At 33.5% G+C, this 26,257-nt stretch overlaps 1 protein-coding gene and 1 non-coding gene across 2 annotated transcripts; both read right to left on the bottom strand.

The window, feature by feature from the left end:
* Window positions 1-480: 480 nt before the first annotated feature.
* LOC137826559 (flocculation protein (DUF1296)) lies at window positions 481-19,866 on the bottom strand. Its single transcript, XM_068632562.2, has 11 exons — window positions 19,377-19,866; window positions 15,429-15,472; window positions 7,743-7,848; window positions 7,262-7,388; window positions 6,741-7,129; window positions 6,464-6,646; window positions 4,914-5,298; window positions 4,367-4,667; window positions 4,113-4,274; window positions 1,537-2,025; window positions 481-1,284 (listed from the first exon to the last, which is right to left on the bottom strand). Exons 1-11 carry the CDS (start codon window positions 19,537-19,539, stop codon window positions 988-990), a joined length of 2,646 nt encoding a protein of 881 aa, XP_068488663.1. The 5' UTR covers window positions 19,540-19,866; the 3' UTR covers window positions 481-987.
* A 4,759-nt stretch (window positions 19,867-24,625) lies between these two features.
* Window positions 24,626-24,725, bottom strand: LOC137827383 (small nucleolar RNA R71). Its single transcript, XR_011083750.1, has one exon. It is a non-coding gene; the product is annotated as a small nucleolar RNA R71 (small nucleolar RNA).
* Between the last annotated feature and the right edge of the window lie 1,532 nt (window positions 24,726-26,257).

Genomic DNA, 26,257 nt, shown 5'->3' with positions numbered 1-26,257 from the left:
TTCTATCCTATCTCCCCTCAAAATTAAAAGCAGAAAATATGTTAAAAATTCAATAAACAAGAGTTAAACATGTTAATGGATGAGCATCTAATTAAAAAAATAAAAATAAAAAGTTCAGTCAATATTTCTGAATCCTACAGTGACAATTTCTTTCTCAAATGTGACATTGATACATGTTGATTCCCAAATGTTCCAAATCATTTAATTCCACCGTATGCACCCAAAACATCCATCGCTGTGAGACATTAATGACGCAATGGGCAGGATCCTACAAAAGTTTGGATGAAATGCAAGTTCCACAAAAAGGCATTCTTCAGATTTTAAATACAAACAGAATCGGAGTCTACTATTAGAATGAGTTGCACAAGAGTTGCTTGTCTTAAACAAATTTTTTCTGTAAACCATGACATGACATGACAAACAATATTAGTTAGATGAAAACAATTGACACTTTCACTTTGCCCATAGCAATACAACAGCTTAAGTAAATGATTTTCTTGCTATCAAAATTCACTTTACAGGTAAGACAAGGGGCACCAGAAAAGCTTTCCCACCAACCTAAACCTTCCAAACCCTATAAACCCAAACTAAAAAGAAAGAATGGACATTTCTCATCATCACTCAACAATACCTTAACAGAGTTCAAGGACCTCAACAAAAGATAGGGAAGGAAAAGCTGGGAGCTATGAAAAGGTATTAATGGTAACACAAAATAGCAGGAGTAAAAAAGAGAAGGCCTGCATATGTTTCTACCTCGTCTAACTTTAACGGTCAATATCAGTTACAGGTGTCCTACCCTTCATATGTCCTCAATCCAAGCAATCAGAAGATCATATTGGCAAACCTTCCACCTTTTTTACAGTCAAATGTAGCCAATTGCCATGTTGTCGTCATAGAAATCCAACCATATTTTGGCATTCCTCAAAAAATTTCCCCAGATAGGACTCAATTATCTAATTTAGCTGTCAGGAAGACTGACTCCAGGCCTCAGTAGTTGCTCGGCCAATTGATTTGCGCATGCTGAGGCTGCTGATAAACGTTTCCTCCAGGACCTACCATATCAACTCCTCCAGCCATTGTCTGGGATTGTTGTAGCAGTGGATGAACTGTTGCTGCCGTCACTGCTTGTGCAGGGTGATAGATGCCTGCAAAGGTGCCATGACCAGCCTGAGTTGGGGCAAAAGTCACATGCTGACCCTGAGGTGGGAGGTTGTAGAATGTACTAGTAGGCATACTGGTAATGTCTCGGCCAGCTGCAGCCAACCACACTGCTGAACCTTCGGTCTGCAGTGGAAATTAAGAACATCATTATCATCTAGTCTAGGTCTTTCGGTACCAAAATTAAAAACAAGTTCATTACAGTAGTAAACTGTAACATATGTTTTTCATAACTGTCTTGACATGGGGTTAAACCTACTATACCTAACTGAATTTCTAGGTATATATGGTTAGTTAGTCTGGCAATTCAAATAAAAGGTCATTAAAGTTCTTGACCAAAAAAATAAACTGAAGATACAAAAGGATTGAAAAACTAACCTGCTGCCCACTGAGGTATACATTATTTTCCTTGAACTGAGAGGAACCAAGATCTTCATTGGAGGTAGAATTTCCCGCAGCTGCTGCAGAATTATGATTGTAACCAGCAGCAGAGGAGCCATATACACCATAGGCACTTGGCATTACAAGGTGAGTTGGGTTCGCAGCATTTGCACTGGGTTTGAATTGTGCAAGAGGATATTTCATTCCTGTGGGAGCCACAGCTGGGGGAGGGGGATATACAGTGCCGGCCTGTGGTTGTTGAGGAAATGCACCATTACCCAAAAATTGATGGATTGCTGGAGGTGAGACATAAAATGGTGAAAAATAGGGACCATAAGGAATGTAATTAGGAGGATAATGTGATATATGCACGCCACTGGGTCGGAAGACAGGGACAGGCTGTTGTGTAACAGCTATTGAGCTTTGCATCAGCCCAGCAGCTTGAGTCACAAGTGGCGCTGGACCTGCCGTGGACAAGACACCTCCCTGCAAATAAACATTAAAAGGCATAAATTCTTCAAAAACTGTGCACCAATCTAATGGCAAAAAACACATGAAATGCATCCGTCGAATTTATGGATGAGGTGTGATTTCCCAAAATGATACAATTTTATTACATTATTAAAATACAATATTTTAATAGTATTATAATTATAGATTATGAAGTCAGTTCTTGCCAGCATCACCAGGAAGAAACCCGACTAATTTTTTGGTGTGAAGAAAAAGTACACTACCAACATAGACCAGAGAGCCTACGTTCGAATATAGACTACATTCATAAAATTCATAAAATAATGTACAAACATCAGCTATGGCCAACATGATCTTCACAAGGCTTAGACAACCTCCTTGAGTTAGGTTTTTGGGTGATAAATGTCTAACATGGTATCACAGTCTATGTAGAATTGATGCTAAGTCACTCTTAGTAAGTGAGTTTATGTTTGACTCAACCTCACAACTGGATTCTAAGATAAGGATTGCACCTCCCTCATAATCTGACCTTATTCCTAGTCGATATGGAATCTCCAACACACGCTCATGCCAAGAAATGAACATCTCGAGCATGCGATTAGATATTTTTTGGTGGTCTAATAGGAGTCCAATAATGGTGGCATAATAGCCCTAAAGAACTTTACTAGGATAGACTCTAATAGCATCTTAGTAAGTGAGTTTATGCTTAACTCAACCTCATAAAAACAACTTGTAAGATAAGGATTGCACCTCACTTGTATATTATAATTTGATCTTATTCATAATCGATGTAGGATCTCCAACTATCACCTAGAGATGTCCAATCTAAACTTCATGTTGTAGTTGACCAGTCCTGAGTATGAAGGGTGTTAAGATGAATATGGTGAAAATACTGCTTACAATATTTTGCAATCATCCTAGCTTGAGCTAGCTTTTTGGGTTTAGTTAAGTCCAATTCATTTCTAATAAAACCATTCAACAAGTAATAGAAGCATCATTTTATAGCTGTCGGTCTGATAATAGTCGGCTAGAATAGGATCTAGTACCATCTTAAAATTTGGATATAGACCTAATCCTATAAAATCAGCTTATATACTATATTTTGGTCATATCACTAGTTGTGAGATGGGATCTCCAACAATTGTCTTTCTAATTTAGTGAAGCATCTTGCCAAGAACTAATGCAACCTAATGTTCAAGCTCTTAGGTTGGGGTTAACCATAACATGAGTCATTTAGGCTTGATTACAGTCTAGTGCTAAAGTTCACTTTATTTAGGAGAATGGGGATGACAATAATCAAACTCCTAAACACCACTTGATCATATAGCCTGGGATACCATGTGAGAGGAGGTCAAGATTTTAGGTAACTTAGCAGTGGAATAGTAGTAGGATGAAGCCACATAAGATGGTGCTACTCTATTACAACGTCAAGCACCAAATTTCCCAAAGGCTAAAGTGCCAGGAGACGGGGCTTGTTAATAATCACTTCATATTCTTAACATTTCCTATCTTCACTCCCACTCTGATTAATTTCATCATACACAGAATATTAAATTAAGAGTTTGGCAGAAAATCTAGAAATAAGCAGGTTCTACCTTGCCAACTTCCGTTCCTCTGTTCACAATTTTTTCCTCACTTCACTCCTATGCCTATGATCAATTCAATTCCACCTTTAAAAGCATTTTAATTGACAATAGGAAGAAATTGTAGAAATGAACAGGAAATGAAAAGCACAGGGTAAGAGGTACATGCAAGAAAATCCAGATGAGTCAAATATAGAGGCCCAAGCCTATCCTATAATTTTAAGATTCACCAAAAAAAGCATTGAATAAATAATCAAATATGTGTACTCATCATTTGAGAAATGGATGCTATCAAGTATATACTAGACATAATATCATTTTAAGAAAGTAACAGTCTTTGTATGATATTCTAAGTAATCAAACTATGCTACTATGCATTAAATAGATAATTAGAAATCAAATCCAATTAATACAGGTAGTGGGCACTAAAAGAAAGAATTTTTCAAATTTTAAGCATAAGTTAACATTTTATGTAGATGTTCAAAAATTAATTAGAATAGCAACAAAAACAGTCCAAACCTCTTGAGGAGATTGAGAAGTTGGAGTCGGAAGCACAGTAACATTGCCATTGTACTTGGTGTTAGCCCCAGCAGAAGAAAAAGGCGAAAGGCGGCCATCACTATCAGCACCTGTGCGGTAAAACTGGGCATAGTAACTAGTTGGATCCAATTGTTGATGAACCTATAGTAAGATAACAATCACGCATTTTAAGCAACCAAAAAGGCATAATAATTAAACAGTGAACAAAAATTTATATGCGGAAGTAGACTCACAATAAAACTTGAAAGCCGAGAAGCATCACGTGTTTGGGACTCAGAATTGTCAAACGGTGTAAGCTGAGTACCCAACATTGGCGGCACAAAACCAAAACTGTAATTCGGAGAAGTAAGTACCCCTGAGTACTGATGACCTCCTGATGGCAAAGCAGTATCTTGCTTGGACTCATTATACTCTTGAATAGCACTGGATGAGCCATCAACCTCAATGGATGACAAATTCTCGGCTCCATTAGTGGGTGATTGTGGATGGTCAGGATAATCTCCTCCAACTTCAGAATTAACCACAGCATTTTGACTGTTGGTTTAAAGAAAAGATTTGTCACAACAAAATGGATAAGTGCTGAAAATTAAGTCCAAATGTTTTCCACAAAAAATTAAAAACAATTGGGATAATGACAACTGAAATATAAGGTACTTGTAGCAGCAAAAAAACACTGCAAAAAGGGTTGAAGTAATACCTAGGCTCTTACAAATATCATTATACCACCAATAGTGAAGAATGGAAGGAAAAGAATATTAATTTAGGCTGGTCAGTAGGTACCTTGAATCCTGTTCTTCCACAGTTTCTTCAATAGTCTGAGAAGTTTCAGAAACAGGTGTAGAACTCTTTTCACTTTCTAGGCCACTAACATATGTTGTATTAACTCCAAAAGCGACTCCCAAACTTCCAAAGCTAAACTTGTTTTTTTCAGAATCAGGCACAATGATATGGTTTGGAAGTATAACATGTTGACGCTGTGGAAGATGAAAATCCTCCAGCTTCCTCTGAAGTTTTGAAGTTGCTTCTTCAGAGTCAAGGACACTAGATGCAGATTGTAACTGCTCAATTGGGCCAACTGAAACAGGAGCCTCAGATGCACTAGCTGGTCCAGAACCCTGATTATTCGAGTTTGTTGGCTTTGGTTTCCACTCCTTATTAGAACCAGCTGTTGGAAACAGAAACTAATTATAAATCTAGAGCAAGACAACCTAAAAGTCTGTAACAAATAAGTTATATTCCCACCAAATGGAATCTAGTACAACAAGTAATTGGCACCAGTGGGAGAAAAAGTTAATCAATCATCAAAAATGGCTACAGCTAGAAAAACTTTACAAGTAAACTCACCACAACATGCATATCCAGACAAATCTATACAAATATTGACCTACCAATATCTTGAAAGTAAAACCGTACATCCAACAGAAAAGACATCAGATTAACGGGGTAATGAATAATGACAGAATCTTTACAATCATGTAATGTAACAACTTCCATAACAAGATATGTACAACAATATGCATCACAGTACCAGCAAGGCGCAGGAGGTTTTTCTACATAAATGTAATCAAGTTATAATAATATCATGATAAAATTTCTAGAACATGATGAACAACAAGCCTTGTCCCACAATATGAGGATAGCTATGTACATAAAAAAGCATTGTGCTGCTCTACCATTAACAATTTTTTCATGAGAAAAAAATAGAAATTAAATAATTACTTTTAAATGAGTATGAAACTACTTACTCGACAAAACAAAAATATAAAACTCCAAATATTCAATACCAGAGAATGATACAGAAATTGTTAGCCTCTGTACAAACACATTCTGGATTTTCAGAATTTATTGACTTACAATCAATTAGAACTGTTAGATATTATTAGTTATTGTTAGCTATTATAGATATTGTAAGATATTTCTATGTAATGGGCTTAGCCCATATTTTCTGTATATTTTTCTCTCTATAAAGGCAGGAATGATAGGGTCAAAATACAGGCAGAGAGAAAGAGAGAGAAAAAATCAGATCTCAGAATATAGAGGCAGAGAGAACTGAGAAGGAAACGAGATAAATAATCAGTGATCAAACAAAAAACTGCGACTCAGGAACAGAGAATTCACTTAAGAGAACCAATTATCCATCCTACAGAGATGGCTCCCTTGCTTGAGGTGGCATATTTTGCTGGAGAAGATTGGGGGAGCAGGGGGACAACAGCAACAGAAGAATAAACACAAGGATCACACATAAAACATATTTATGTATTATGCATCTAAATCCAGGGATTATGCAGGATACAAAATTGTACCTTTTGAACAGCAGAGATATAAATTACCTTTTTGAGGGCCAATTAATTGTGTTGATCGGCTACTGTAATTAGAAGAAGGTCTACTAGTAGAAGGGCTACTATGAGTTACAGTTGATGAAGTGGGTGACATCTCAACAACATTATTCTTTGCTGCTCCCTGGGATCTGCCTTGAATCTTTCCTTGCACAGAAGAGCCACCACTCTCAGAAGCTGGCATTAGTTAACGAAGCAAATATTCTTTGTTAATTACATTGGATAACCTTAAAACCAACAAATTGTGGAAGAAAATATCAAATATTCTAACCAGCAGTTATTTTGTTTTTGGCAGAGTTAACAGCACTTGATTGCCCCGGAGGATGTAGGTTTCCCACTTCACGTTTAATTGCACCAACAGCACCAGGAAACCATAAATCATCTGATGGAACCAGTACTGGGTCTGAAGATGAGAAATAGGCAGCCGATGAAGATGATGGTCCAGATCCTGGGTGGATACTGGAGGAAGGAATTGATACACTTCCAGAAGCTGCAGCAACTTTACTTGAATCAGCAGGAGAAGCACTATTCAAATTATTTATATCACCAGAAGATGGACCCAATCTATCTCCAGTTCCAGCAGATGAAGGGGAAGGACTTGAGCCGCTAATAGTTCCAGAAATTACACTTGTTGGACCATTTGCATTAATTGGTACAGAGCTGAAAAAATATGTATAATTATTAATTATAATTTGAACCAAATGTACAAGAATTTTAATCCAAATAGCAGTAAGATAATTGTCAGAGAATAGTAATGATAGTTATCATCACAAGACATTATTTAATGATTACCTTGTTCCAGGATTTTTTTCTTTAGATATTGTCTCTTGAGAAGCTGCCATAGGTGGCACAACTTTCACAGTGGCTTGATGAGTTCCATTATCTTTTCCTGTACCAGAATTCTTGCTACCAGCAGCATCTGATAGAATGTCAATAAAACACTATTAATTTAGGTGCACTGGATGGACAACATAATAACTAATTTTTTTAAATATTGAGACTAGAATGCAGATATAAGCAGACTTTTTCATCTAACGTACAAGGTATACATATAATGATGGGCCAGGTAACAACTTTGAAGACATGCAGCATGACCATTGGTTTGAAATAATGTGACAGAAAACAGCCAGATGATATTACACAATGTTCAGATCAGACTCAACTACCCATTTCTAATACTGCTAGACATACAGAACCTAAAATAGTCAAAGCAAAAACTATTTTAGCTGACAACAGAAGGGGCTATATGTAGTAGTTGAGAATAATTATTCACCATGTGATACATTATGAGGTGAAAAATTTCCCCGACCACCCCTAGCTCCCCGCCCTTGGGTACCAGGCCTCCAGCGTGGCTCCACAGATTCTCTATTGTTAAGATTCTGTAAAATCATAAACAAGAATAGACTTAGCAAAATACATTGAATGATTAATAAATATTGATAATAATTACAGTATAGATAAATGAAAAGAGCCACAACACAAAAAACAAGAGACAAAATTCTAAAATTCATAAAAGTATCCTCTCTCCTGCAATTGAGGAACAGAAGTCTTGAGTGGGAGTGTTCCAAACAAAGAAGAAAAATGCTCCTCCCAGATTGGTGCATATGCTACATTGAGCGGCAATGTTTCAAACATATGTATGATTAGTACGAGTAAAGTCAATTAGAGCTCTAATTAAGAAGCTGATTTCTTTAGTAAATAGAATATTAAGTAATAAAAAACTAAGTTGTAAATAGTGCACAATTTTGTGCCTGTAGCACCACAAATTGCAGCCACCTTCGTCTTGGCCATTATTGCTTCAGAAGGCATAAAGCAAAATTTCACCAAGAAAATGTGCCATTTAATGCATTCGGGGATCTTGGGATTATGCCCCCTTATTAGTTAATGTGGTCTGGATATATTTCCCTTCATATTCACATGCCCCAATGTAGAACCTAAATGTATCATATCCAACAAATAAACAGCTCAGCCAGCATACTTTTTGGTGGCACATAGCTGTTTCTTGCTAGTTTATGGCATTCCATCTCTGTTCTGACCAGTTTTCAGTGGTGATCTGACCTTCATCTCTAGCTGTTGAAAGGATTAGTGACAAAACAAGTCATGGAAGTATTGCTCTAGTACCATGTTGAGAAAAGAGAAACCAAGAACCCATATGATGAATTCCATGTGGTGTGTATTCTTATTTATAATAAAGATGAGATAGAATAATAAGGAACAAAATCAAGATCCAATGAAGAGAAATATTCAGTAATATATTTCCCTATCGAATCATATCATGTCTTCCTATTTAATGTAATTGAATCATATCTCTAACATAATCAAATCACATCTCCAACTTCCTCTTTCAAGTTGGAGCATATGTATTATATGAAACAAGCTCTTAACAAATGTCATCAACACAAGACCCCTTGAGCTAAATGATAACACAAGTTTTGGCGAACATGACACTCAACTGGTTGTTGGAGCTGACAGTAAATAATGACAAAGCTAATTGATATTTCTCACAAATGACTTTCTATGTCTAAGTGACAATCAATCTTCAATATTCTTCATCCTTTCAACACTCCCCTTCAAGCTAAAGCATATGTATAATGAGTCAAGCTTGTTAAAAACTGTCAGAGGTCACAGTGGTTGCCAAAGAACAGAAAAGGGTAGATGACATGGCGGCTTCCAAAAAGCAAAATATTGGTTGGAGTAAGAGGTGGCTGCCAGAGGAAAAATGATTAAAGGATGCAATGATTGCCAAAAGCAAAAAAATGCTTAGAGGACACAATGGCTGCCAGAAAGCAAAATATCTCAAAGGACACAACAGCTGCCAAAAAGCAAAAATGCACAAAGGACACAGTGATTGTCGGCAAGCAAAAAATTCTCAAAGGACATGACATCGATGGGAAAACCAAAAATGCTCAAAGGGTACATAGGAGAGCAAAAAATGATCAGCACACAAGACGATGCCAATGGTGACGCCGTGACGGTTGCGGGCTAGAAAAATCTTGTCAGAAAAACATTGGTGGTGAACAATAACATTGGCCAGAAAAAATTCGCCTGAAACAGAATTGTCAGAAAAAACAATCCAGTGACAATAATGCCAACCAGAAAAGGCTCAATGGAAAGCCGTCTCCTGTGAACAGTACGCTGGCAGTGAACAATGCATCCGACATGAACAGATACAGTAGGAAAAAACATAAACCGAAAATCATGGTTTCTAAAATATTTACATCTCTGAACAGTGGGCTGACAGAGAAAGCAGGGGATTTGGGTTTATTTCTCCTTAAGACTCATGATACCATGTTGAAAGGATTAATGACAAAACAGGTAAGGAGGTTGGTATCGCTCTTGGACCATGTTGAGGAGAGAAACGCTGAATTCTGTGGCTTGTACACACGAGTATTCTTATTTATAATGAAGAAGAGATACAATAACAAGGAACAAAATTAATATCTACACTAGCAAAGACCTATCTCTTTTTTGGCTAGTTTCCAATGATTTCATCATTGTTCTGGTTTTCCCACAACTATTTCAGCTCTGTTCAACTTCTCTGTTATGTCATCAACCTTGACAAAATGGCTGAAACAGCAATGGCTTCATCCATGCTCAGTCACAGGAATGGCTTCATCCTTGCCTCTGCCTCAATTACTTCATGTGCATAGGCAAAGCCCAAGGAATAACTTGGATATAGCATGGCAGCAGAATAATTCAAAAAATATCAACTGGAAAGTTGTTACTTGTGACTTTTGTGGCAAAACTATTAGGGGTAGTATTACACAGCGAAAGAGACATCAAATGGGAATGAGAGGCGACATTGATATTTGTATGAAGGCTCCTAGAGGTAACAAATATGCACAAACAATCCAATCTACGGAAGAAAGTTGAAATGGGGACATACTTTGATTGAGCCTCGACAAAACGAGGAGGAGGACTAGGAAGAGGTGAAAGAAATTTTGAATATTTGAAATGGAAAAAGACCGGCAACATCATGTGACCATACTGCCATTACCAAACAAAGCCAAAAAATGCCAAAGGCACCATGGATTTTTTGTTATTAAAAAATAAACCACCAAATTAGGAAAGGCTAAGAGGAAAATTAGCATAAATAATGCTTTTAACAAGGAGGCAAAGGCAAGAACAATTCAGTATAAGAGTGATTCCTTTACAGGAATAGAATTGATTTTATTGGTGGGCACTCGAAGAGCTTCAACTTAATGGATTAGGTTATTAGAAATTATAGCCCACGTCTAAAAGGTTCGAGCTACCATGAGTGAGTTCCTCTCCCCCTTATAAGAAAGTTGGAGTACATGAAGGAACTATTGAAAGTCACTATGCAGAAAGAAAATATTATAGATGTTCAATTATTTCCAAGACGTGGACAGATAAGAAAAATAAAACCTTGATCAAATTTTGTGAATCATCCAACTAATGTATGTATGTGAAGAGCATTTATGTGTCTGCATATGTGAAGGCTGGGAATGAATTATTTGAGCTCTTGGATAGTTATGCTAAGGAGTTTGCAGAGCATACAGCTATGCAATTTATTACTGACAATGGAAATAATCATGTTTTCCACTGGTAAGAAATTCCCAATTTAGTTTCATCTAGCAATTTCAAATCTTAATTATTACTTGTTACTCATTTTAGATTATGAAATTTAGTCTTAGGTTAGTTGGCTAGCCAAGAAGCAAAATCAGTTTTGCATTTCATGTGCTGCATATTATGTTGATTTGATGGAAGAAGACAAGGGAAAGATTGCTATGGTGACAAAAGACAACAGAAAGAAGGACTCAATCTCGTGGGGTTTATTTATAACCACTCATTGCCCAGAATACTATGTGGAGGTTCACAAACATGTTTGAATAAGTTAGATATAGAGTGACAAGGTTGGCCACCAGGCCTACAAGATTCCTTTGTAAGGTGAATTATAAAAAAAATAATCTTAGAAAGATGTTCATTTCCAATGAGTGATAGAAGTCAGTGTAATAATTAGAGACAGAAAAGAGAATAAATGACAGAATATTGATTGATCTTGATACAATATCATGAATTACAATCTTTGGGTACAGAGACAATTATTTGTATATCAGTGAGACTTCTCTAGGAATCCACCTGGTCTAACTCTAATTAACCTGCAGCTGACATAACAGACAGAGTCTATAACAGCTGTCACAACTAACACAATCATGTGCTCTGTCAGTCCAAGAAAAGCAAGAGGCAAAAGGGAAACTAGCAACAGTATTTACATTCTTAAGGCTAGGGGTGGTCTTGATAAAGTTCTTGGGGTTGTCGATCAGAAAATGACTGCAGTGAATTCCATATATGAAGCTACAGATAGCCAATGAAGCTACTGAAAAAGCATTCAAAGCATTAGAAATATAAAAAAATCTAAAGATATTATCTTAGAACATCTTTGATGATCTCTTAAGAATTATTCTTCTTTTATATTTTGATTTGTTTCTTTATGTAATTAAGAACTTCATAATTATAGAAATATCTCTTTAGAATCAGATTTAGGGTCTGTTTAGACAAGCTTCTTCACAAGACTTCTAGAAAAGAAACAAAAGAAATAGTGAGATGAGTTTCTCCATAAGCTAATTAGCTCATGCACAAGTTAAAAATATATGAGAGATATACTACAAATAAACTTATGCATAAGCTAATTTTAGTTTATAGAGAAGTTCATTTCAATTTTTCTATATATTTTTCTCTTCTAGAAGTGTGCTTATGGAGAAATTTGTCAAGACAGACCCTTATTAGAATATGACTTGTAGACATATCATATCATGTATAGAGGAATAATATATCCTACAATTATTTGTATATACTATATATTGTCATCAGCTTATGTATAAAGATGGATTTTATCGTGTAGTTCATATGTTCAACCACTCTTCCATCTATTTTTCTCTCTTTCAACATGCTATCAGAGCATTGTCTGTGTCATCTTCCATAACCTATTTTGTCACTACTCTACTGCTTTTAAAAAAAAATAGAAGTGGAACTCCAATTAGTCACCTTTTCTGTTGGGTATCTTATTTCCAGCATGACTATCACTTTTCCACTATATCCTAATTTGATTTGCCACTTAATTCATAGTTGTCATTCATGATTGCCGATTTTTGCATTGACAGACCTTATGTTTGCCACCTTTCAAATGCATTGGCCCCAACTGTTCCAAAAACATTGGTTCCAACTTCTTCCCAGATGCACTGGCCCCAACTTTGTTCTAGATGCACAGAACTTGATGTAGTTCCAAATGCAATTGCTGGCTTTTTCCTAGATATACTACCCTGACTTTTTCTGAGGCATTGGCCTCAACCTTTTCCCCAAATGCACTGGCTTCGGCTTTTCCCAGATGCACTGGCCTTGACTTTTTTCTCAGATGCACTGGCCTCTACTTTTACCTAGATACACTGATCCATGTGTTTTCCCAGATGGATTGACTCCAAGTTTATCCCAGATGCACTAACCCTGATGGTAACCTAAATGCACTGGCCCAACTTTTCCCAAATGCATTGGTCCTGGCTTTTTCCTAAATTAACTGGCCCCGGTAATTTCTTGGATGCACTGACCCCGACTATTTTCAAAACTCACAAGTCCCAACTTTCTTCCAAATGCAAAGGCCCCAGCTTTGTCCCAAATCCCTGAGTTGTTTTTCCAACTATTGTTTTCGATCAATCTCGATTTTTATGTTTTTTTACTTTTAATTTGTGGGTTAGTGAATTATTTTCTCATAACAAGCTAAAGCTTAGTATCCGTCAGTTTGATGGGGTGTTTAGAAATACAAGAAATCTAAAGATATTATCTCAATATTCTAGAGTATCTTAGATGATCTCTTAGGATTAATTCTTCTTTTATATTTTGATTTATTTCCTTACGAAATGATTAGTTAGGATTTTTATAATTATAGGAATATCTTATCAGAATTAGATTTAATTGAATATGATTTATAAACATATCATGTATATAGGAACAAAATATACTATACTTATTTGTATTTATTGTCATCAACTAGTATAAAAAGAACCCTGTAGTGTAGTCCATACACACAGTTTTCAGTATCTCTTCCATCTATTTATCTCTCTTTCAACACAAAGGAAATAAAGTTGAGTGCAAGGTAATTTTAGCTATACTTTATAACATATATAAATCTCATCTTCATCATTCGTTGAGCAAGTCATTATCTAAATACTCAGTTCTTCTATGACAATCCAAGAATTGAAAATTATCCAAAAGTAATGAAGGGGCCATATAAATGCACTAATAATAGGCTGTTTACTACGGAGAATGCACTCCACATTTAGAAAATGCCATCATTGAAACAGTGAGTTTTTAACTTATAGTTCATTGAGATATACGCAGAACTGCTTCCTTTAAGCACAAAAGTAAATGTCAAATAACTACATTTTAAAAGGTTTCATATATAATATAGTGAAATAAGATTTTATTAGTTACAAAATAAACTCATTCTAAAAAGAGAAGGAGACTTGGTTTTAATTAAGTATAAGAAAGCTCTTAAGGAAAACTTTGAGTCTTGTGATTGATCTCTAAGACAAAACGGGTGTTTTATTAATATTAAGAGAAAATGAATCAATACAATAAATAGAGAAGATTTGATATCCTCTAATAACAAAGATATGATATGGGAATAAATTAAAGCATTCCTAATACAACATATATAATGTATATATTTTTAATTATATAGGATCAACTTATTTCTATAATTATAACAATTTCCCTCAAGTTAGAGCATAGAAGTTGTATGAACCCAGCTTGTTGCAAATATAATCAATCATCATTCGTCATAGAGACTTAGTGAAAATGTCAACCAATAATTCATTAGAGTTGACAAATCTAGACTCTAGTTTTTTTCTTATGAAATGACAATTTAACTCAATATGTGTAGTCCCTCTCCTGAAAGACAAGATTAGAGGCAATGTGTAATGTTGCTTGATTGTCAATACAAGGTGCATTTGGAAACATTCTTCAAATTTAAGCTCTTTGCGGAGTTGTTTTACTCATATGAGCTCACAAATGACTAATGTCATTGCCCTGTGTAATGCTTCTACCCTTGATCTTGCCACAACATTTTGTTTTTTACTTTTTCACGATATAAATCATCTCCAACAAGAACATAGTACCCTAAAGTGGAGGATCTATTGCTTGGTGACCTTGCCCGGTTAGCGTCAAAATACCTAACAATTTGAGTAATTCCCTTATCTTCATAAATGAGGCCTTCTCCAAGAGCCTTCTTAATATACTTTCGGATTCGTACAATTGCATCTCAATGGTCTTGAAAATGAGTCTAAAAATATACTTCTCTCACTGTAAAGGTGCTCACTAAAAAGGCAATGTCAGGACAAAGTCACAATGAAGTAGTTCTAGCTTGCCAACTAACCTTTTGTATTTTTCAAGATCAAAATAGGGTTCTCCTTGGTTAGGTACAAGTTTGACACTAGGATCCATTAATGTGCCCAGAGGCTTAGCATTTATCATCCTTGTTTCTTCTAGAATGTCGAGAGCATATAATCTTTGAGGTATGGGATCTCCAACTCATACCCTCATATTGGGAACGAAACATCTCGAACATGGGAACAGAGGGGGACTCGATAGTGGGTGCCACAATAGGTCCAAGAGACCTCGTTAGAATAGGCCATAATATTATGTTAAACTCTAAGTAAGAGAGAAACATTAAGTTGAAACCATGTGTCTCTGAGACAACATGAGTTTTTACTTATTTTGAGAAAAAGGAATCTATGCAATAAATAGAGGAGATTGATATCCTCTAATAACAATGCTATGATATGGGAATAAATAAGAATGTTCCTAATGATACATTTATAATCTAGATATTCTTGATTATATAGGATCGACTCCTTATTCTTATAAACAGAAACAATCAATAATCAACCAAGCGAGCTAGTTAATAATGAATTATTTAAGGCCATTACTGACAAGAATATCTTACCTCCTTCCTTCGGTCTTTCTTTCTCTTGACCTCATGAAATGTGTCTGCCAAACAAATTATTCATGTTAAGACACATGTGGAAAGAACAATAAAAATGTATAAATCCATTAAGAATTTACATTAGAAGTTTAGAACCTATGAACCCATAGAAATCATGTGTGAATGAAAGGCAATTAAAAAGAAAATAATGAAGGATTGATTCAACATCTCCAAAGATGGAAAAACACCGCTGAAGCTACTTCAACATGACAATGTAAAACAATACATGAATGGAGAAGTACTCTTACATGCAAGATGATAAAATGAAACTTCACACTTCAACCAATAATCGAAATAGGGAAACAATTATAAGAGCATAAAATTAATTATGAAACAATATTAGCAAAGAGCAACACCACACATCTACATGCCAATCAAATACGTCAAAATCAACCATTCATAAAAATTAAAACTAATATAGTCTACAGAAAAATTCACCACTTAATATTTATCCAACCCAATAAGTAGACAAATAAAACAAGCTTCAAACTTCACATATCAATAGATTAATCCACTGAAACCATATGCCTTTGACATTAGAGCATGGTAGTCAAAAACGTGATTCAAACTGCAAGATTCTACAAATCAAAAATCTTCTTCTCCCTCTCTGATCTCACATCACCTAGAAGTTGTGATTTCGATGAAGGATTTTTGGAAGAATATCATAACTTGTTTGAAGGGTGCATTGCTTCTAATTGAAGTCTTCGATTGGTTAATTCGGATCAAAAGCTAGTCATGGGCTTCATTTATTAAGCAATGGACCAAGCTAAGGAGAAGTTACAAAAGACTTTCAATGCTATCAAAAAAAGGACGTTTGGTTAGCTAACTATCTATGTATTTGTTTGTTAGGATAGTGATTTTGAAATTGAAAACAAAAAACCAACTTAACATAACATTTTGGTTAGTTATTTTCCTTTTTGGAACATCATTGATGAAAGGTGTGACAAGCAACTTCATAGGCCTTTGCATGCTGGAGGCTATTTTCTTACCCCTCAAATTCATTATCATCCCGGATTTAAAGCAAATTTGGAAGTGAAACAAGGTCTAATGGAATGTACAACTATGATGGTGGAGGATGAGGATGAAAAAACTCTCATTGATGTTAAAATTGATGATTTCAAAAAACGAGCAAAAATATTTTGGTTGTCCCTTGGCTACTAAGTCAATTAATTTAAGGACTCAAACAGATTGGTGGGAGTCTTATGGTGATGAGTGTCTTGAACTCCAAAAATTTGACATTCATGTATTGAGCTTGATATGTAACTCCTCCAGATATGAGCGTAATTGGAGTTCCTTTGAGATGGTAAGTTAATGTTAAAATATATATAGTCTACTAGTCCACCACTTGCTTATCATATTTGTCTTTGCATTTGTTTAGGTCCACACAAAGAGAAGAAATAGGCTAAAGCAAAGCACAATGAATGATGTTGTTTTTGTTATGACTAATTTAAAATTAGCTAAAAGGAAGCAAACAAGAAAACCAACTCAAATTAATATTGATGATTGCTTATCCGATGAAGAGTGGATTATGTAAGATGAGCATGAGCATTGGATTTGGATGAAAACTTGGTTGTAGTCGAAGCAGAAGAGGATGAAACTTTACATAGTCATGATTTACAAATGACTTATTTGAATGGTGAAGGAGATGGAAATGGAGTTGAAGGTTTCTATGCAGATTATGAATTTAACTGACAAGATTGTTCTCTTTAGATAGATTATTATTTTGTTACTGTTTTGTAACTAGGAAGGAGCTACTCCTATGTAATGAGGATGTGGTGTTTACACCTAATTATGTACTTTTATATGTTATGAGGTTCAATAATAAAATTGAGCAAGATATAATGATCTTACAATCCGTGTTATGATCTCCCGATTTATGATTCATATTTCTCTTTTCGATCTTGAGTAAGATCTCAATTTTGACTACCATGCATTAGACAATCTCATGCACAATGCTACATGCAATAGCATGGATGTCTCTTGGCTATTTCTAATATATAATCCTTCTTGCAATGCACTTCATTGTTGTGGCATGGGGCACCACAATAGTGAGATACAGTGTTCGACAGGGATCATAGTTGCTTCTATTCTATACGGAGCCAAATTTCTTTTTTTTAACTTACTTGTAACCCATCTTCACCAGTGGGCTACACCAAATTAAGAAGTCAAGATCCACTGAAACCAACAAACAAATGTAGGAATCACAGATTACGACTGTTGAGTTCAAATTTAGGAGTAGCTCCCGTAACTGTCATCATTTTGACCCTCTTCCAACCTTGCTCTGGCCATCAACCCTTCCTTCAGTACTACACCCAACACAGTACCTTTGTTTCACATGTGGCTCTCTCCTCCAATGTAGAAGGTGAGACTACCTGCAGCTTTGTAATACAGGTGTCTCAGAACTTGCCCGCTTTTCTTTGTTCTCTTATGTCTCTCTTTTTAATTAGGTGATTCATAGTATTCGTGGTTGTAATAAATATGCTAAATATGATTTTAGTGTTAAATGTTATGCCTGAAAATAATGAAAAATTAGTTAATCTAGATCTTTTTTTCAACTGCAATGTAACTACTATTTTTTTATCTATTCCTGCAATTTACCCTATTCCAGATCCAAATAACTTATTAAAGTTTTAAAACAGCTACAACGGTCAATTGAGTTAATTTGCAATTTTTTAAAGTGTTTCCATTCAGTCCACATCCTTTGTTATGGCACTGAACTGTGATCTGCTACACAGTTATCAAAACCTAAACATATCAAGAGAAGCTGCTCCAAGTAGAAAAATGCAGCCAAAATTTTGCATGAACTGCAAGAAAATGTTGCCGTAAGACCTATTTCCAAACTAGCCTTACATGCAGCACAAAACATGGAAAATCCATGTGAAGACTGAATCTGCAACAAACCAACAGCATTAATCCTATTAAGCATCCAAAAAAGAGGTTTAGATTCCAAATGAGCTTGTCAAGAAGGAAACTCTAGTTATCACAAGAATGAATAAGAAACTAGAAATAGGACATACAGTACTAAAGCACAAAGATGAGATTTTAGAGTCAAAATAATACAATCTTGACTGCAAAAAAAAAATACATTAATCAAATTAAAACACAATGTCCTACCAAAGTATAAAATACCCTTTCATAAGAATCCAGTTTCAAGTCAACTTGAAACTATTAGCTGATAACAAATATAGCTCTGAAATGCCACCCATGTATTTGGAAAAAGAAAACTCGAGAAGAAGGGCAATAACACCATCACTTATACTCATTATAGAAACCCAATATACAAAAGCAACCACTCTCAATAATATATCCAACACAAGCTCCCTGCTTAAATAACTCACATTCTGAACACCACCCAACCAATCATCAAACAAAATTAAATATCAATTGAACTCAGATTCAGTGACAGTGCAAGCTTAAAAACAACGAGCTCAAAGCATGAACAAACAAGCCGACAGTGGAGTTGAACATGAATAAATGATATACCCTAAACCATTCTGACTATTTATGAAGAAAATTCTGACCCGAGCCAACCAAGTCCATAATCTAAACAAATTAACCAATTATATCGAAGTACAAAAGGGAAGGAACCCTTCAAAATTTCGTCCAAAAACTGAACTTTCTACAAGTCAAGCTACACAAAGCCCCAGAGAAACAAAAAGGGCTAATTAAAAAAAATCCCCTTCTTAGCCAAACAAAAAAATCTCAACAGTGAAACCCCATCATGGCAAACACAATTATTCAAGGTCCCCCATCCAACCTCACCAAAAAAAAGGGGCAAAAATTCAAAATCAAAACAAAACAAATGAACCCCAGATGAGAGAACGCAAAGTCCAACACCCGGATCACACAAGCACAGATATCAAAATCAAGATCGAATCCGCTGAGTTAAATAGGGGCAAATAACGATACCCTGAAGGAGAAGCTTCTGAGTGGTCTCGTTGGGATCCATGGAACATTCCTTGAGCATTGCATAGATGTCCTCTTCACTATGATTGCCCGTGATCTCCTTGATGTTCTGGATCGTCCTCCTCACACTGGTCGGAATTGAAGCCCTAAACCCCGCACCGCTCATCTTCGCAACACAAAGTCGCAAACTTTGCGAACACAGTATATGTGGGCAATGAATAGAAGGGAGCAAAGAGGGGTCAGTGATTAATTGGGTGATGCAAAAGAAAAAAGCACTAAATAAACATAGAGATAGAAAGAGAGAAAGACAGAGAGATGTAGAGAGAGTTCAATGAGGATTGTGAGAGGGTATGTATGATCTATGGGGTTTGAATTGATCAATCTGAATTCTGAACTAGGAATATGGGGAAAGAAGGAACAAAACCAAAACCAAGTGTGTATGTAGGTGTATCTTTGTTTATATTGTTTTTATTTTTTATTTTTTTTTTATTTTGCTCAAAGAAAGACTTTTTGGTTCCTCTCTTTCTTTTTATTTTCCTTCCTACTTACCTTTTCTTTTCCTCCTATTTTCCTATGGATTTTCTTACTTTTTTTTTATATGCTCCTTCACTTATTTTGAAATTAAAGTAATATAGTATTTTTAAATTAATTAAAGGTTATAAATCACATGCAATGCTTTCTTCATGTAAGAAATTATTTGAAAACTTGAGGTAAAATTTACTAAAAAAAAAGTAGTTGAACGTTTCTATGTTAAGAGATTACAATGACATTAAAAGTATAAGTAAAAATAATTATTCAGCTTTAGTTGCTTGATTTAATTAAAAGTATAAGTAAAAATAATTAATAAGTTAAATGATAAGTATAAAAAAATACATATATGGCTATTTGAGGTCAAATGAAATTTTAAACAAAAGATCGCTTACATGTAACATTTTTATTGATTAAAAATTATTTTAAAAAAATTAGAAAATCGTGATATAGACATTTGTTGATTTAAATAAATAAACACTAAAAAAAAGAGACTAAAGATTTCTACAAGATAATAAAATGGAGTGAATTTCTTCATAAATTAAAATTATATTAATTTGTACAAGTTATCTCCTATATTTTTTCTAAATTTTTACTTTTTGTATCGTATATTAACTTATAAAAAAATTAATTTCATTCTTTTTTTTTCTCTTATCTTTAAGGAGAAATTCGTCTAAAAAATCTTAAGACCTACTTAGACTAGTTTCTTTATAATTGCTTTTAAATAATAAAAAAAAGTAATGAGTCCTTTATAAGTGAAAATTAACATGCGCACAAGCTTAAATAAAAATTTAGAGGAATTATATACAAAAAAAAAATATCAACTATTTTAACTTAATTTTTAATTTTATAGAAAAATTAATTTTAATTTTATTTTGTTTAAATACTTGTGAAAAAAACTAAATATATTCATGAAAATGTTGGTCTAAAAGACCCAAGTATCATATGAAACTCATATTGATTGTGTTAAAAAAAATATTTGAAAACATTTCTAACACTTCCTTTGTCTTTTATTGACCATGATATTGTTCCCAGGGTTTATTTAAATAAAAATATTAAAATAAAAGTAATAACCTATTAAAGAGTTTATTTTCACAAAATACTTAAAAATAAGCTTGTATTATAAAAATAAATTGTATCCAACAAAATTAACTTATAAATTAATCATGACAATTATGAATGATATTCATTTAATACTTTTTTATATATAATACATAATTTGTAGGAGTAAATATAAGATAATATTTAATATTTACAAACTATTAAAGTTAAAGTTTCTTTTAATTTTATTTAATATTTACTTTAAATAGATAAAAGAATAGTTATTTCATTTTTATTTATTAATATAATATTATCAGGATAATCCCTCTATCTGAAGTATTATTATTTTAAAGTTCAATTACTTCATCTTAATTTATCTTTAAAAGACGTAAGTAGATTAAGAAAATAATGTATATATAAATTACTTGAAAAAGATTTATTTGACATCATATACAGTAAAAACATATATTTCACATTATAATAATATTTTAAATTAAAAAATAAATTAAATATAATTAAAATATTATTTTATTGATTTGTGAAGTATATACTTATTATTGTTTGTATCACCACTCAAATTACTTTTGACATCAACATGTGAGACTTGTGAGAATACTAAAACAAATTTATAGAACAAATTTATAATTGATAGGTAAAATTATAGAAGTAGTAAAACAAGTATAAACTAACTGACACTACCAAATAAAAACCGACAAATCAAACAAAAACCGACAGTTTATTTTCTATGAAAATAAACAATATTTTTTTTATCAATAAAAGATAAAAAAAACATTTTGAATTAAAAGGCACAAACTTTAATGCATGATTTTATATTGGAATGAGTTTATCGATTCCGTTATTTTTTTAGATAGTTGAGAAATCAATTTTTAAGAGATGATTTTAATAATTTCATATTCGAGGAATCAATGTGAATGATTTTTTTAGTTGCATCAATATCAATTAGGTAAGAGTGTTGTGTGTTTTTATTTACCAAAATACAAACAAGTGAGAAATATTAACTTTAATTCCAATTTTATCAATTAACTTCTCATAATCATTTATTCTGCTTTTTAATTAAATTACAAGTACATTTTATTGAAACAATGTTCATATCTCTTGAATCCATTTATTGAACATATTTCAATATCTAGTGAGTTTTACACATTAAAATTTTAAGATAATTGTTATTTGTGGGTTCGAGATCCATCTTTTGAGACAAATTATTACTTCTGACTCGGTACACTTGTCGAATTAGGTCAACAAGTTTTTGACACCGTTGTTGGGGAACAATTTTTAATTTAAGATTAAAGTTTAACTCATCAAGCATTGGGAAATTTTGTTTTTCTTTTATTTTTAAAACTTAGTTATTTTTTAAAATATAATTTGACTTTAAAATATCACAGTATTGAGATAATTAAAATAAGAGAGTAATCATTCATCAAACAAACAACATTGATAATTACTCATATTAAAATAAGATCAAAACTAAAGTTTAAGTGATAAACAATCTCATCAGAAGAAGTAGGATATGAGAATTATTCTTTCTTGAAGTAATCATCCTTATCATTATCTTCTATATTTAATGGAGTCAACAACATTTGAAGGAGATTTTGCAATGAGTGGAATAATGTGTCTAGTAGTACTATGATCATTTTGTGTCCTCAAAGTTAACCTAGTGAGGAGGAATAGGCTTGTGAATCATGAAATCCATTGGAACCTGATAAGTGCCAAATTTCAGTAATATTTCATATTAAAACATAGGCACTTATGAGTATTAATTGCTAAAATAAGTATTAAATAACCTGTAAATTATGAATTTATAGCTTTTTACATATTTTATGATTTTTATTTGAGTAAGAACGATTATTCCCAAATTTTGTGTTAATTTCAAGATTCTAGGGGAGAATGGAGATGATTAGGCAAAAGGAGATTAATATAAGCTAAAAAAGGGAAAGTTGGAAGGCCCAACATGCACCAAGATCACAAAAGCCCAACTCATCATCAGCGTATCTCGCTCAAGTGAGCTTATTCTCGCTTGAGCAAGATTGCTCCAACAACATTGGTCATTTTTTTATGTTTTACTCGCTCAAGCGAGATTGAGCTTGCTTGAGCGAGAATCCACTTAAGCCCAAGCAAATTAGGTTAAATAGGCAACTTGAGGCACAACCCTAGTGTGCAGGATTGAGAGGAAAACACCATTGAGTGAATTGTAGTCCAATTGGGAGAATAGGAGGTGTGAGAAACATTAAAGGAGGTAGTTGTCAAGAAGAAACATCTTGGATCTTCTTTTCTTGCTCTTCATGCTTGTAACAGTCATCTTGTGTGGCTAATTCTATCCTTTAGGGTTGGGAGTAATTTGTTAAAACTCTTATGTATTGAGGTGATATCTAAACATAATATTTTGTTCTTGATTGATGATTGGTATTATTATTTTGTTTGTAATGCTTGGTTTACCATGATTTAGAATCTTAAATTTGTCTGGAAAGTATTTTTAAGGTTTTGACCTAAATGATAATGTTTAACATCTTTGAATGCTAGGAATAGATTTGAAATGTTAATTGCTATCAACGTCTGATCTTAAGGATAAGTTGTTTTTATAAATATGCGAGAAATTGATATTTAGGAAGCATCTTAGTATTTTTATATGCGAGAAATCAATATAAATGATTTTTATACGGGCATGAATATCAATCAAAGGACATAATATTGTCATGATAATCAAAATACAAAAGAGTGAGAAAGATGAAACTCAATCGTTATTTTTCCAATTGAAATAATTGCAAGCATAACAAATTCTAACAAACTTTTATTATTCTATTTTATATTTAGTGAATGTTTTACTTGATTATTCAATTTTTCCTTGTGGGTTCGATATCCATCTTTAGGGACACATTATTACTTATGACAATGTGGAGCACTTGTAGTAAAAAGTCATCAGAACCCCAAGTTTCTTTTATTAATTATTATCTTTCTTTATTTTTGTTTTTCTTTTATTTTAAGAAAATAGTTTTTTTTCTTTATTTTAAATATTTGTTATTTTTGTTTTATTTTTAAAAATTAGTTATTTTTTTGTTTAATTTTTTTGTTGCGTTGATGCTTACTTTAGTTGTCTTATGATATATGTTATAAGAAGACAAGTTTTTTGGAGATCAATTATAGTTAGATTTAGAAATTGAGAAGACAACTCGATAACTTAGGAAGAAAACAAGAAAAAGAAAATAGGAGTTAGGGAAGAATCCCCAACCACATCTACCCCTCACCTTGAATCAATTCAGGAAGAAAGCAACATGGATGAGGAAAGACAACTACCACCCAAAAAAACACTTGGAAATTATGTTATGCAACAGAGCCCACAACACTTTTCCAACATTGCAATCCCTCGTGCTACTAAGAATTTGGAGATGAAGCAAAATTTTCTCAATTTAATCAATACTCATCAATTTACTAGCATGGATCATGAAGACCCATATATGCATTTGTCTACCTTTACTGAGTTGCTTGGAACAATGGGGTTCCAAGAATGTGACATTGAATATGTTCATTTGTGTTTATTTTCTTTCTTATTAGTACTTAAAGCTAAAGAATGACTCAAGTCGCATCTAAATCAGAACCTCACAGATGGAAAGATGTAAAGGAGAAGTTCATACATAGATTCTTTCCACTCTCTAGTTACATTAAAGCAAAGTCTGACATCTCTATGTTTAGAAAAGAACCAGATGAACCATTTTATGAAGCTTGGGAGAGATTTAAAGTAATGTTGAGAAGTTGCCCAAATCACGGATTTGAAGATATTGCTTAATTGAACATCTTCCACAATGGCCTCAGATCTGATACAAAGATGATTATGGATGCTAGTGATACAATGATGGTTGTAGATGTTGATCAAGCAACAAGGATTATCGAGGCATTGACTTCAACATATTATCAAGCTTAACATGATAGACAAATCGTTCAGAAAAAAATGGGTGCTTTGAGCTTAAAACTTCAAATGCAATTCTGGATCAGAATAAAATTCTGACACAACAAATTGAAGCGTTGACTACACATATGTCTAAACTACCACAACAATTACAAGTTGTGCATTCCTCTCAAAGTCATAATCAATGTATGAAATGTGATTTTTTCGAAGGTAATCATCCAAATGGTCATTGTTCCTATCAAAACAACTCATCTAAAGCAGAATTCAATTATATGAGCAATTAGAGAAGGTAAGGTTGCTTCTCCAACAATTATCAAAATAATATATCTCATGGTTGAAGAAGTAATCAAAATCAAGGTTTTGGATGGAAACAAGATGTTGGTCCATCTAATAGGCAAGGACCCTATGAACAACAAAAACCACTTTATCCTTCAGTTCATGAGAGAACAAGTAAATTGGAGGACACCTTGGAGAAATTTATGCAAGCATCTCTGTCTCATAAGAATATTGAAGGTTCAATTAGAAACTTGGAGACACAAGTAGGATAAATTGCTAAACAATTGGCAGAACAACAAAGCGGTCAATTTTCAACCAACACATAGACAAATCCCAAGGAGCATTGCAAGTCCATCACTACTAGAAGTGGTATAATTGTAGGAGAGGGGATTAGTGATAATTTGGTTATTGATGAGGAAAAAAGGAAGAGGAGAGAAAAATTGAAGAAGATAAAAATGAGTGTGAGAGAGAAAAGGGGAAGAATAAAGAAAAGAATGAAGAAAAAAAGAGAAAAAAAAAGAAAAGGATGGAAAATAAAGAGAGAAATGCTCCCATAGTGAATATATGATGCTGTTTTTTACGGAAAGTGTACCACGTCAGAAGTAATAATTTGTCCCTAAGAACGAATATCGAACCCACAAGGAACAGTTGAATTATCAAGTATAAGATTCACTAAATAGAAAACAAAATAATAAAGTTTGTTGGGAGTTTGTTATAATGATAACAAGAATTATAAATAAAACAAGTTAAAAAGTTTGTTGGTTCAATTGGGAAATTTGGAATTGGGGTTTATCCTTCTTACTCTTTTGTATTTTGAAAAGCATAGTAATATTCTATCATTTAATTGATGTTGATGCCCATATAAAAGTCATTTATATCGATTCTTGCATATAAAATTATTAAGAAAGTCTCATAAATATCGATTTCTCGCATATTTATAAAAACTCCTTAGCATTATGATTAGGTGTTGATAGCAATTAACATTTCAAATCTATTCTTAGCATTCAAATATGTTAAGCAATGTCATTTGGGTCAGAAACTTAAAGATACTTTTTAGTCAAATCTAAGAATCTTGATCATGATAAACAAGCATTACAACTAAAATGACAATACCAATCAT

This window comes from Phaseolus vulgaris, chromosome 8, assembly GCF_051622355.1.
Source record: "Phaseolus vulgaris cultivar YP4 chromosome 8, ASM5162235v1, whole genome shotgun sequence".
NCBI classification, from domain to species: Eukaryota; Viridiplantae; Streptophyta; class Magnoliopsida; order Fabales; family Fabaceae; genus Phaseolus; species Phaseolus vulgaris.
The sequence above is the reverse complement of the archived record's forward strand: the minus strand, read 5'-3'. Positions and strand labels throughout refer to the sequence as shown.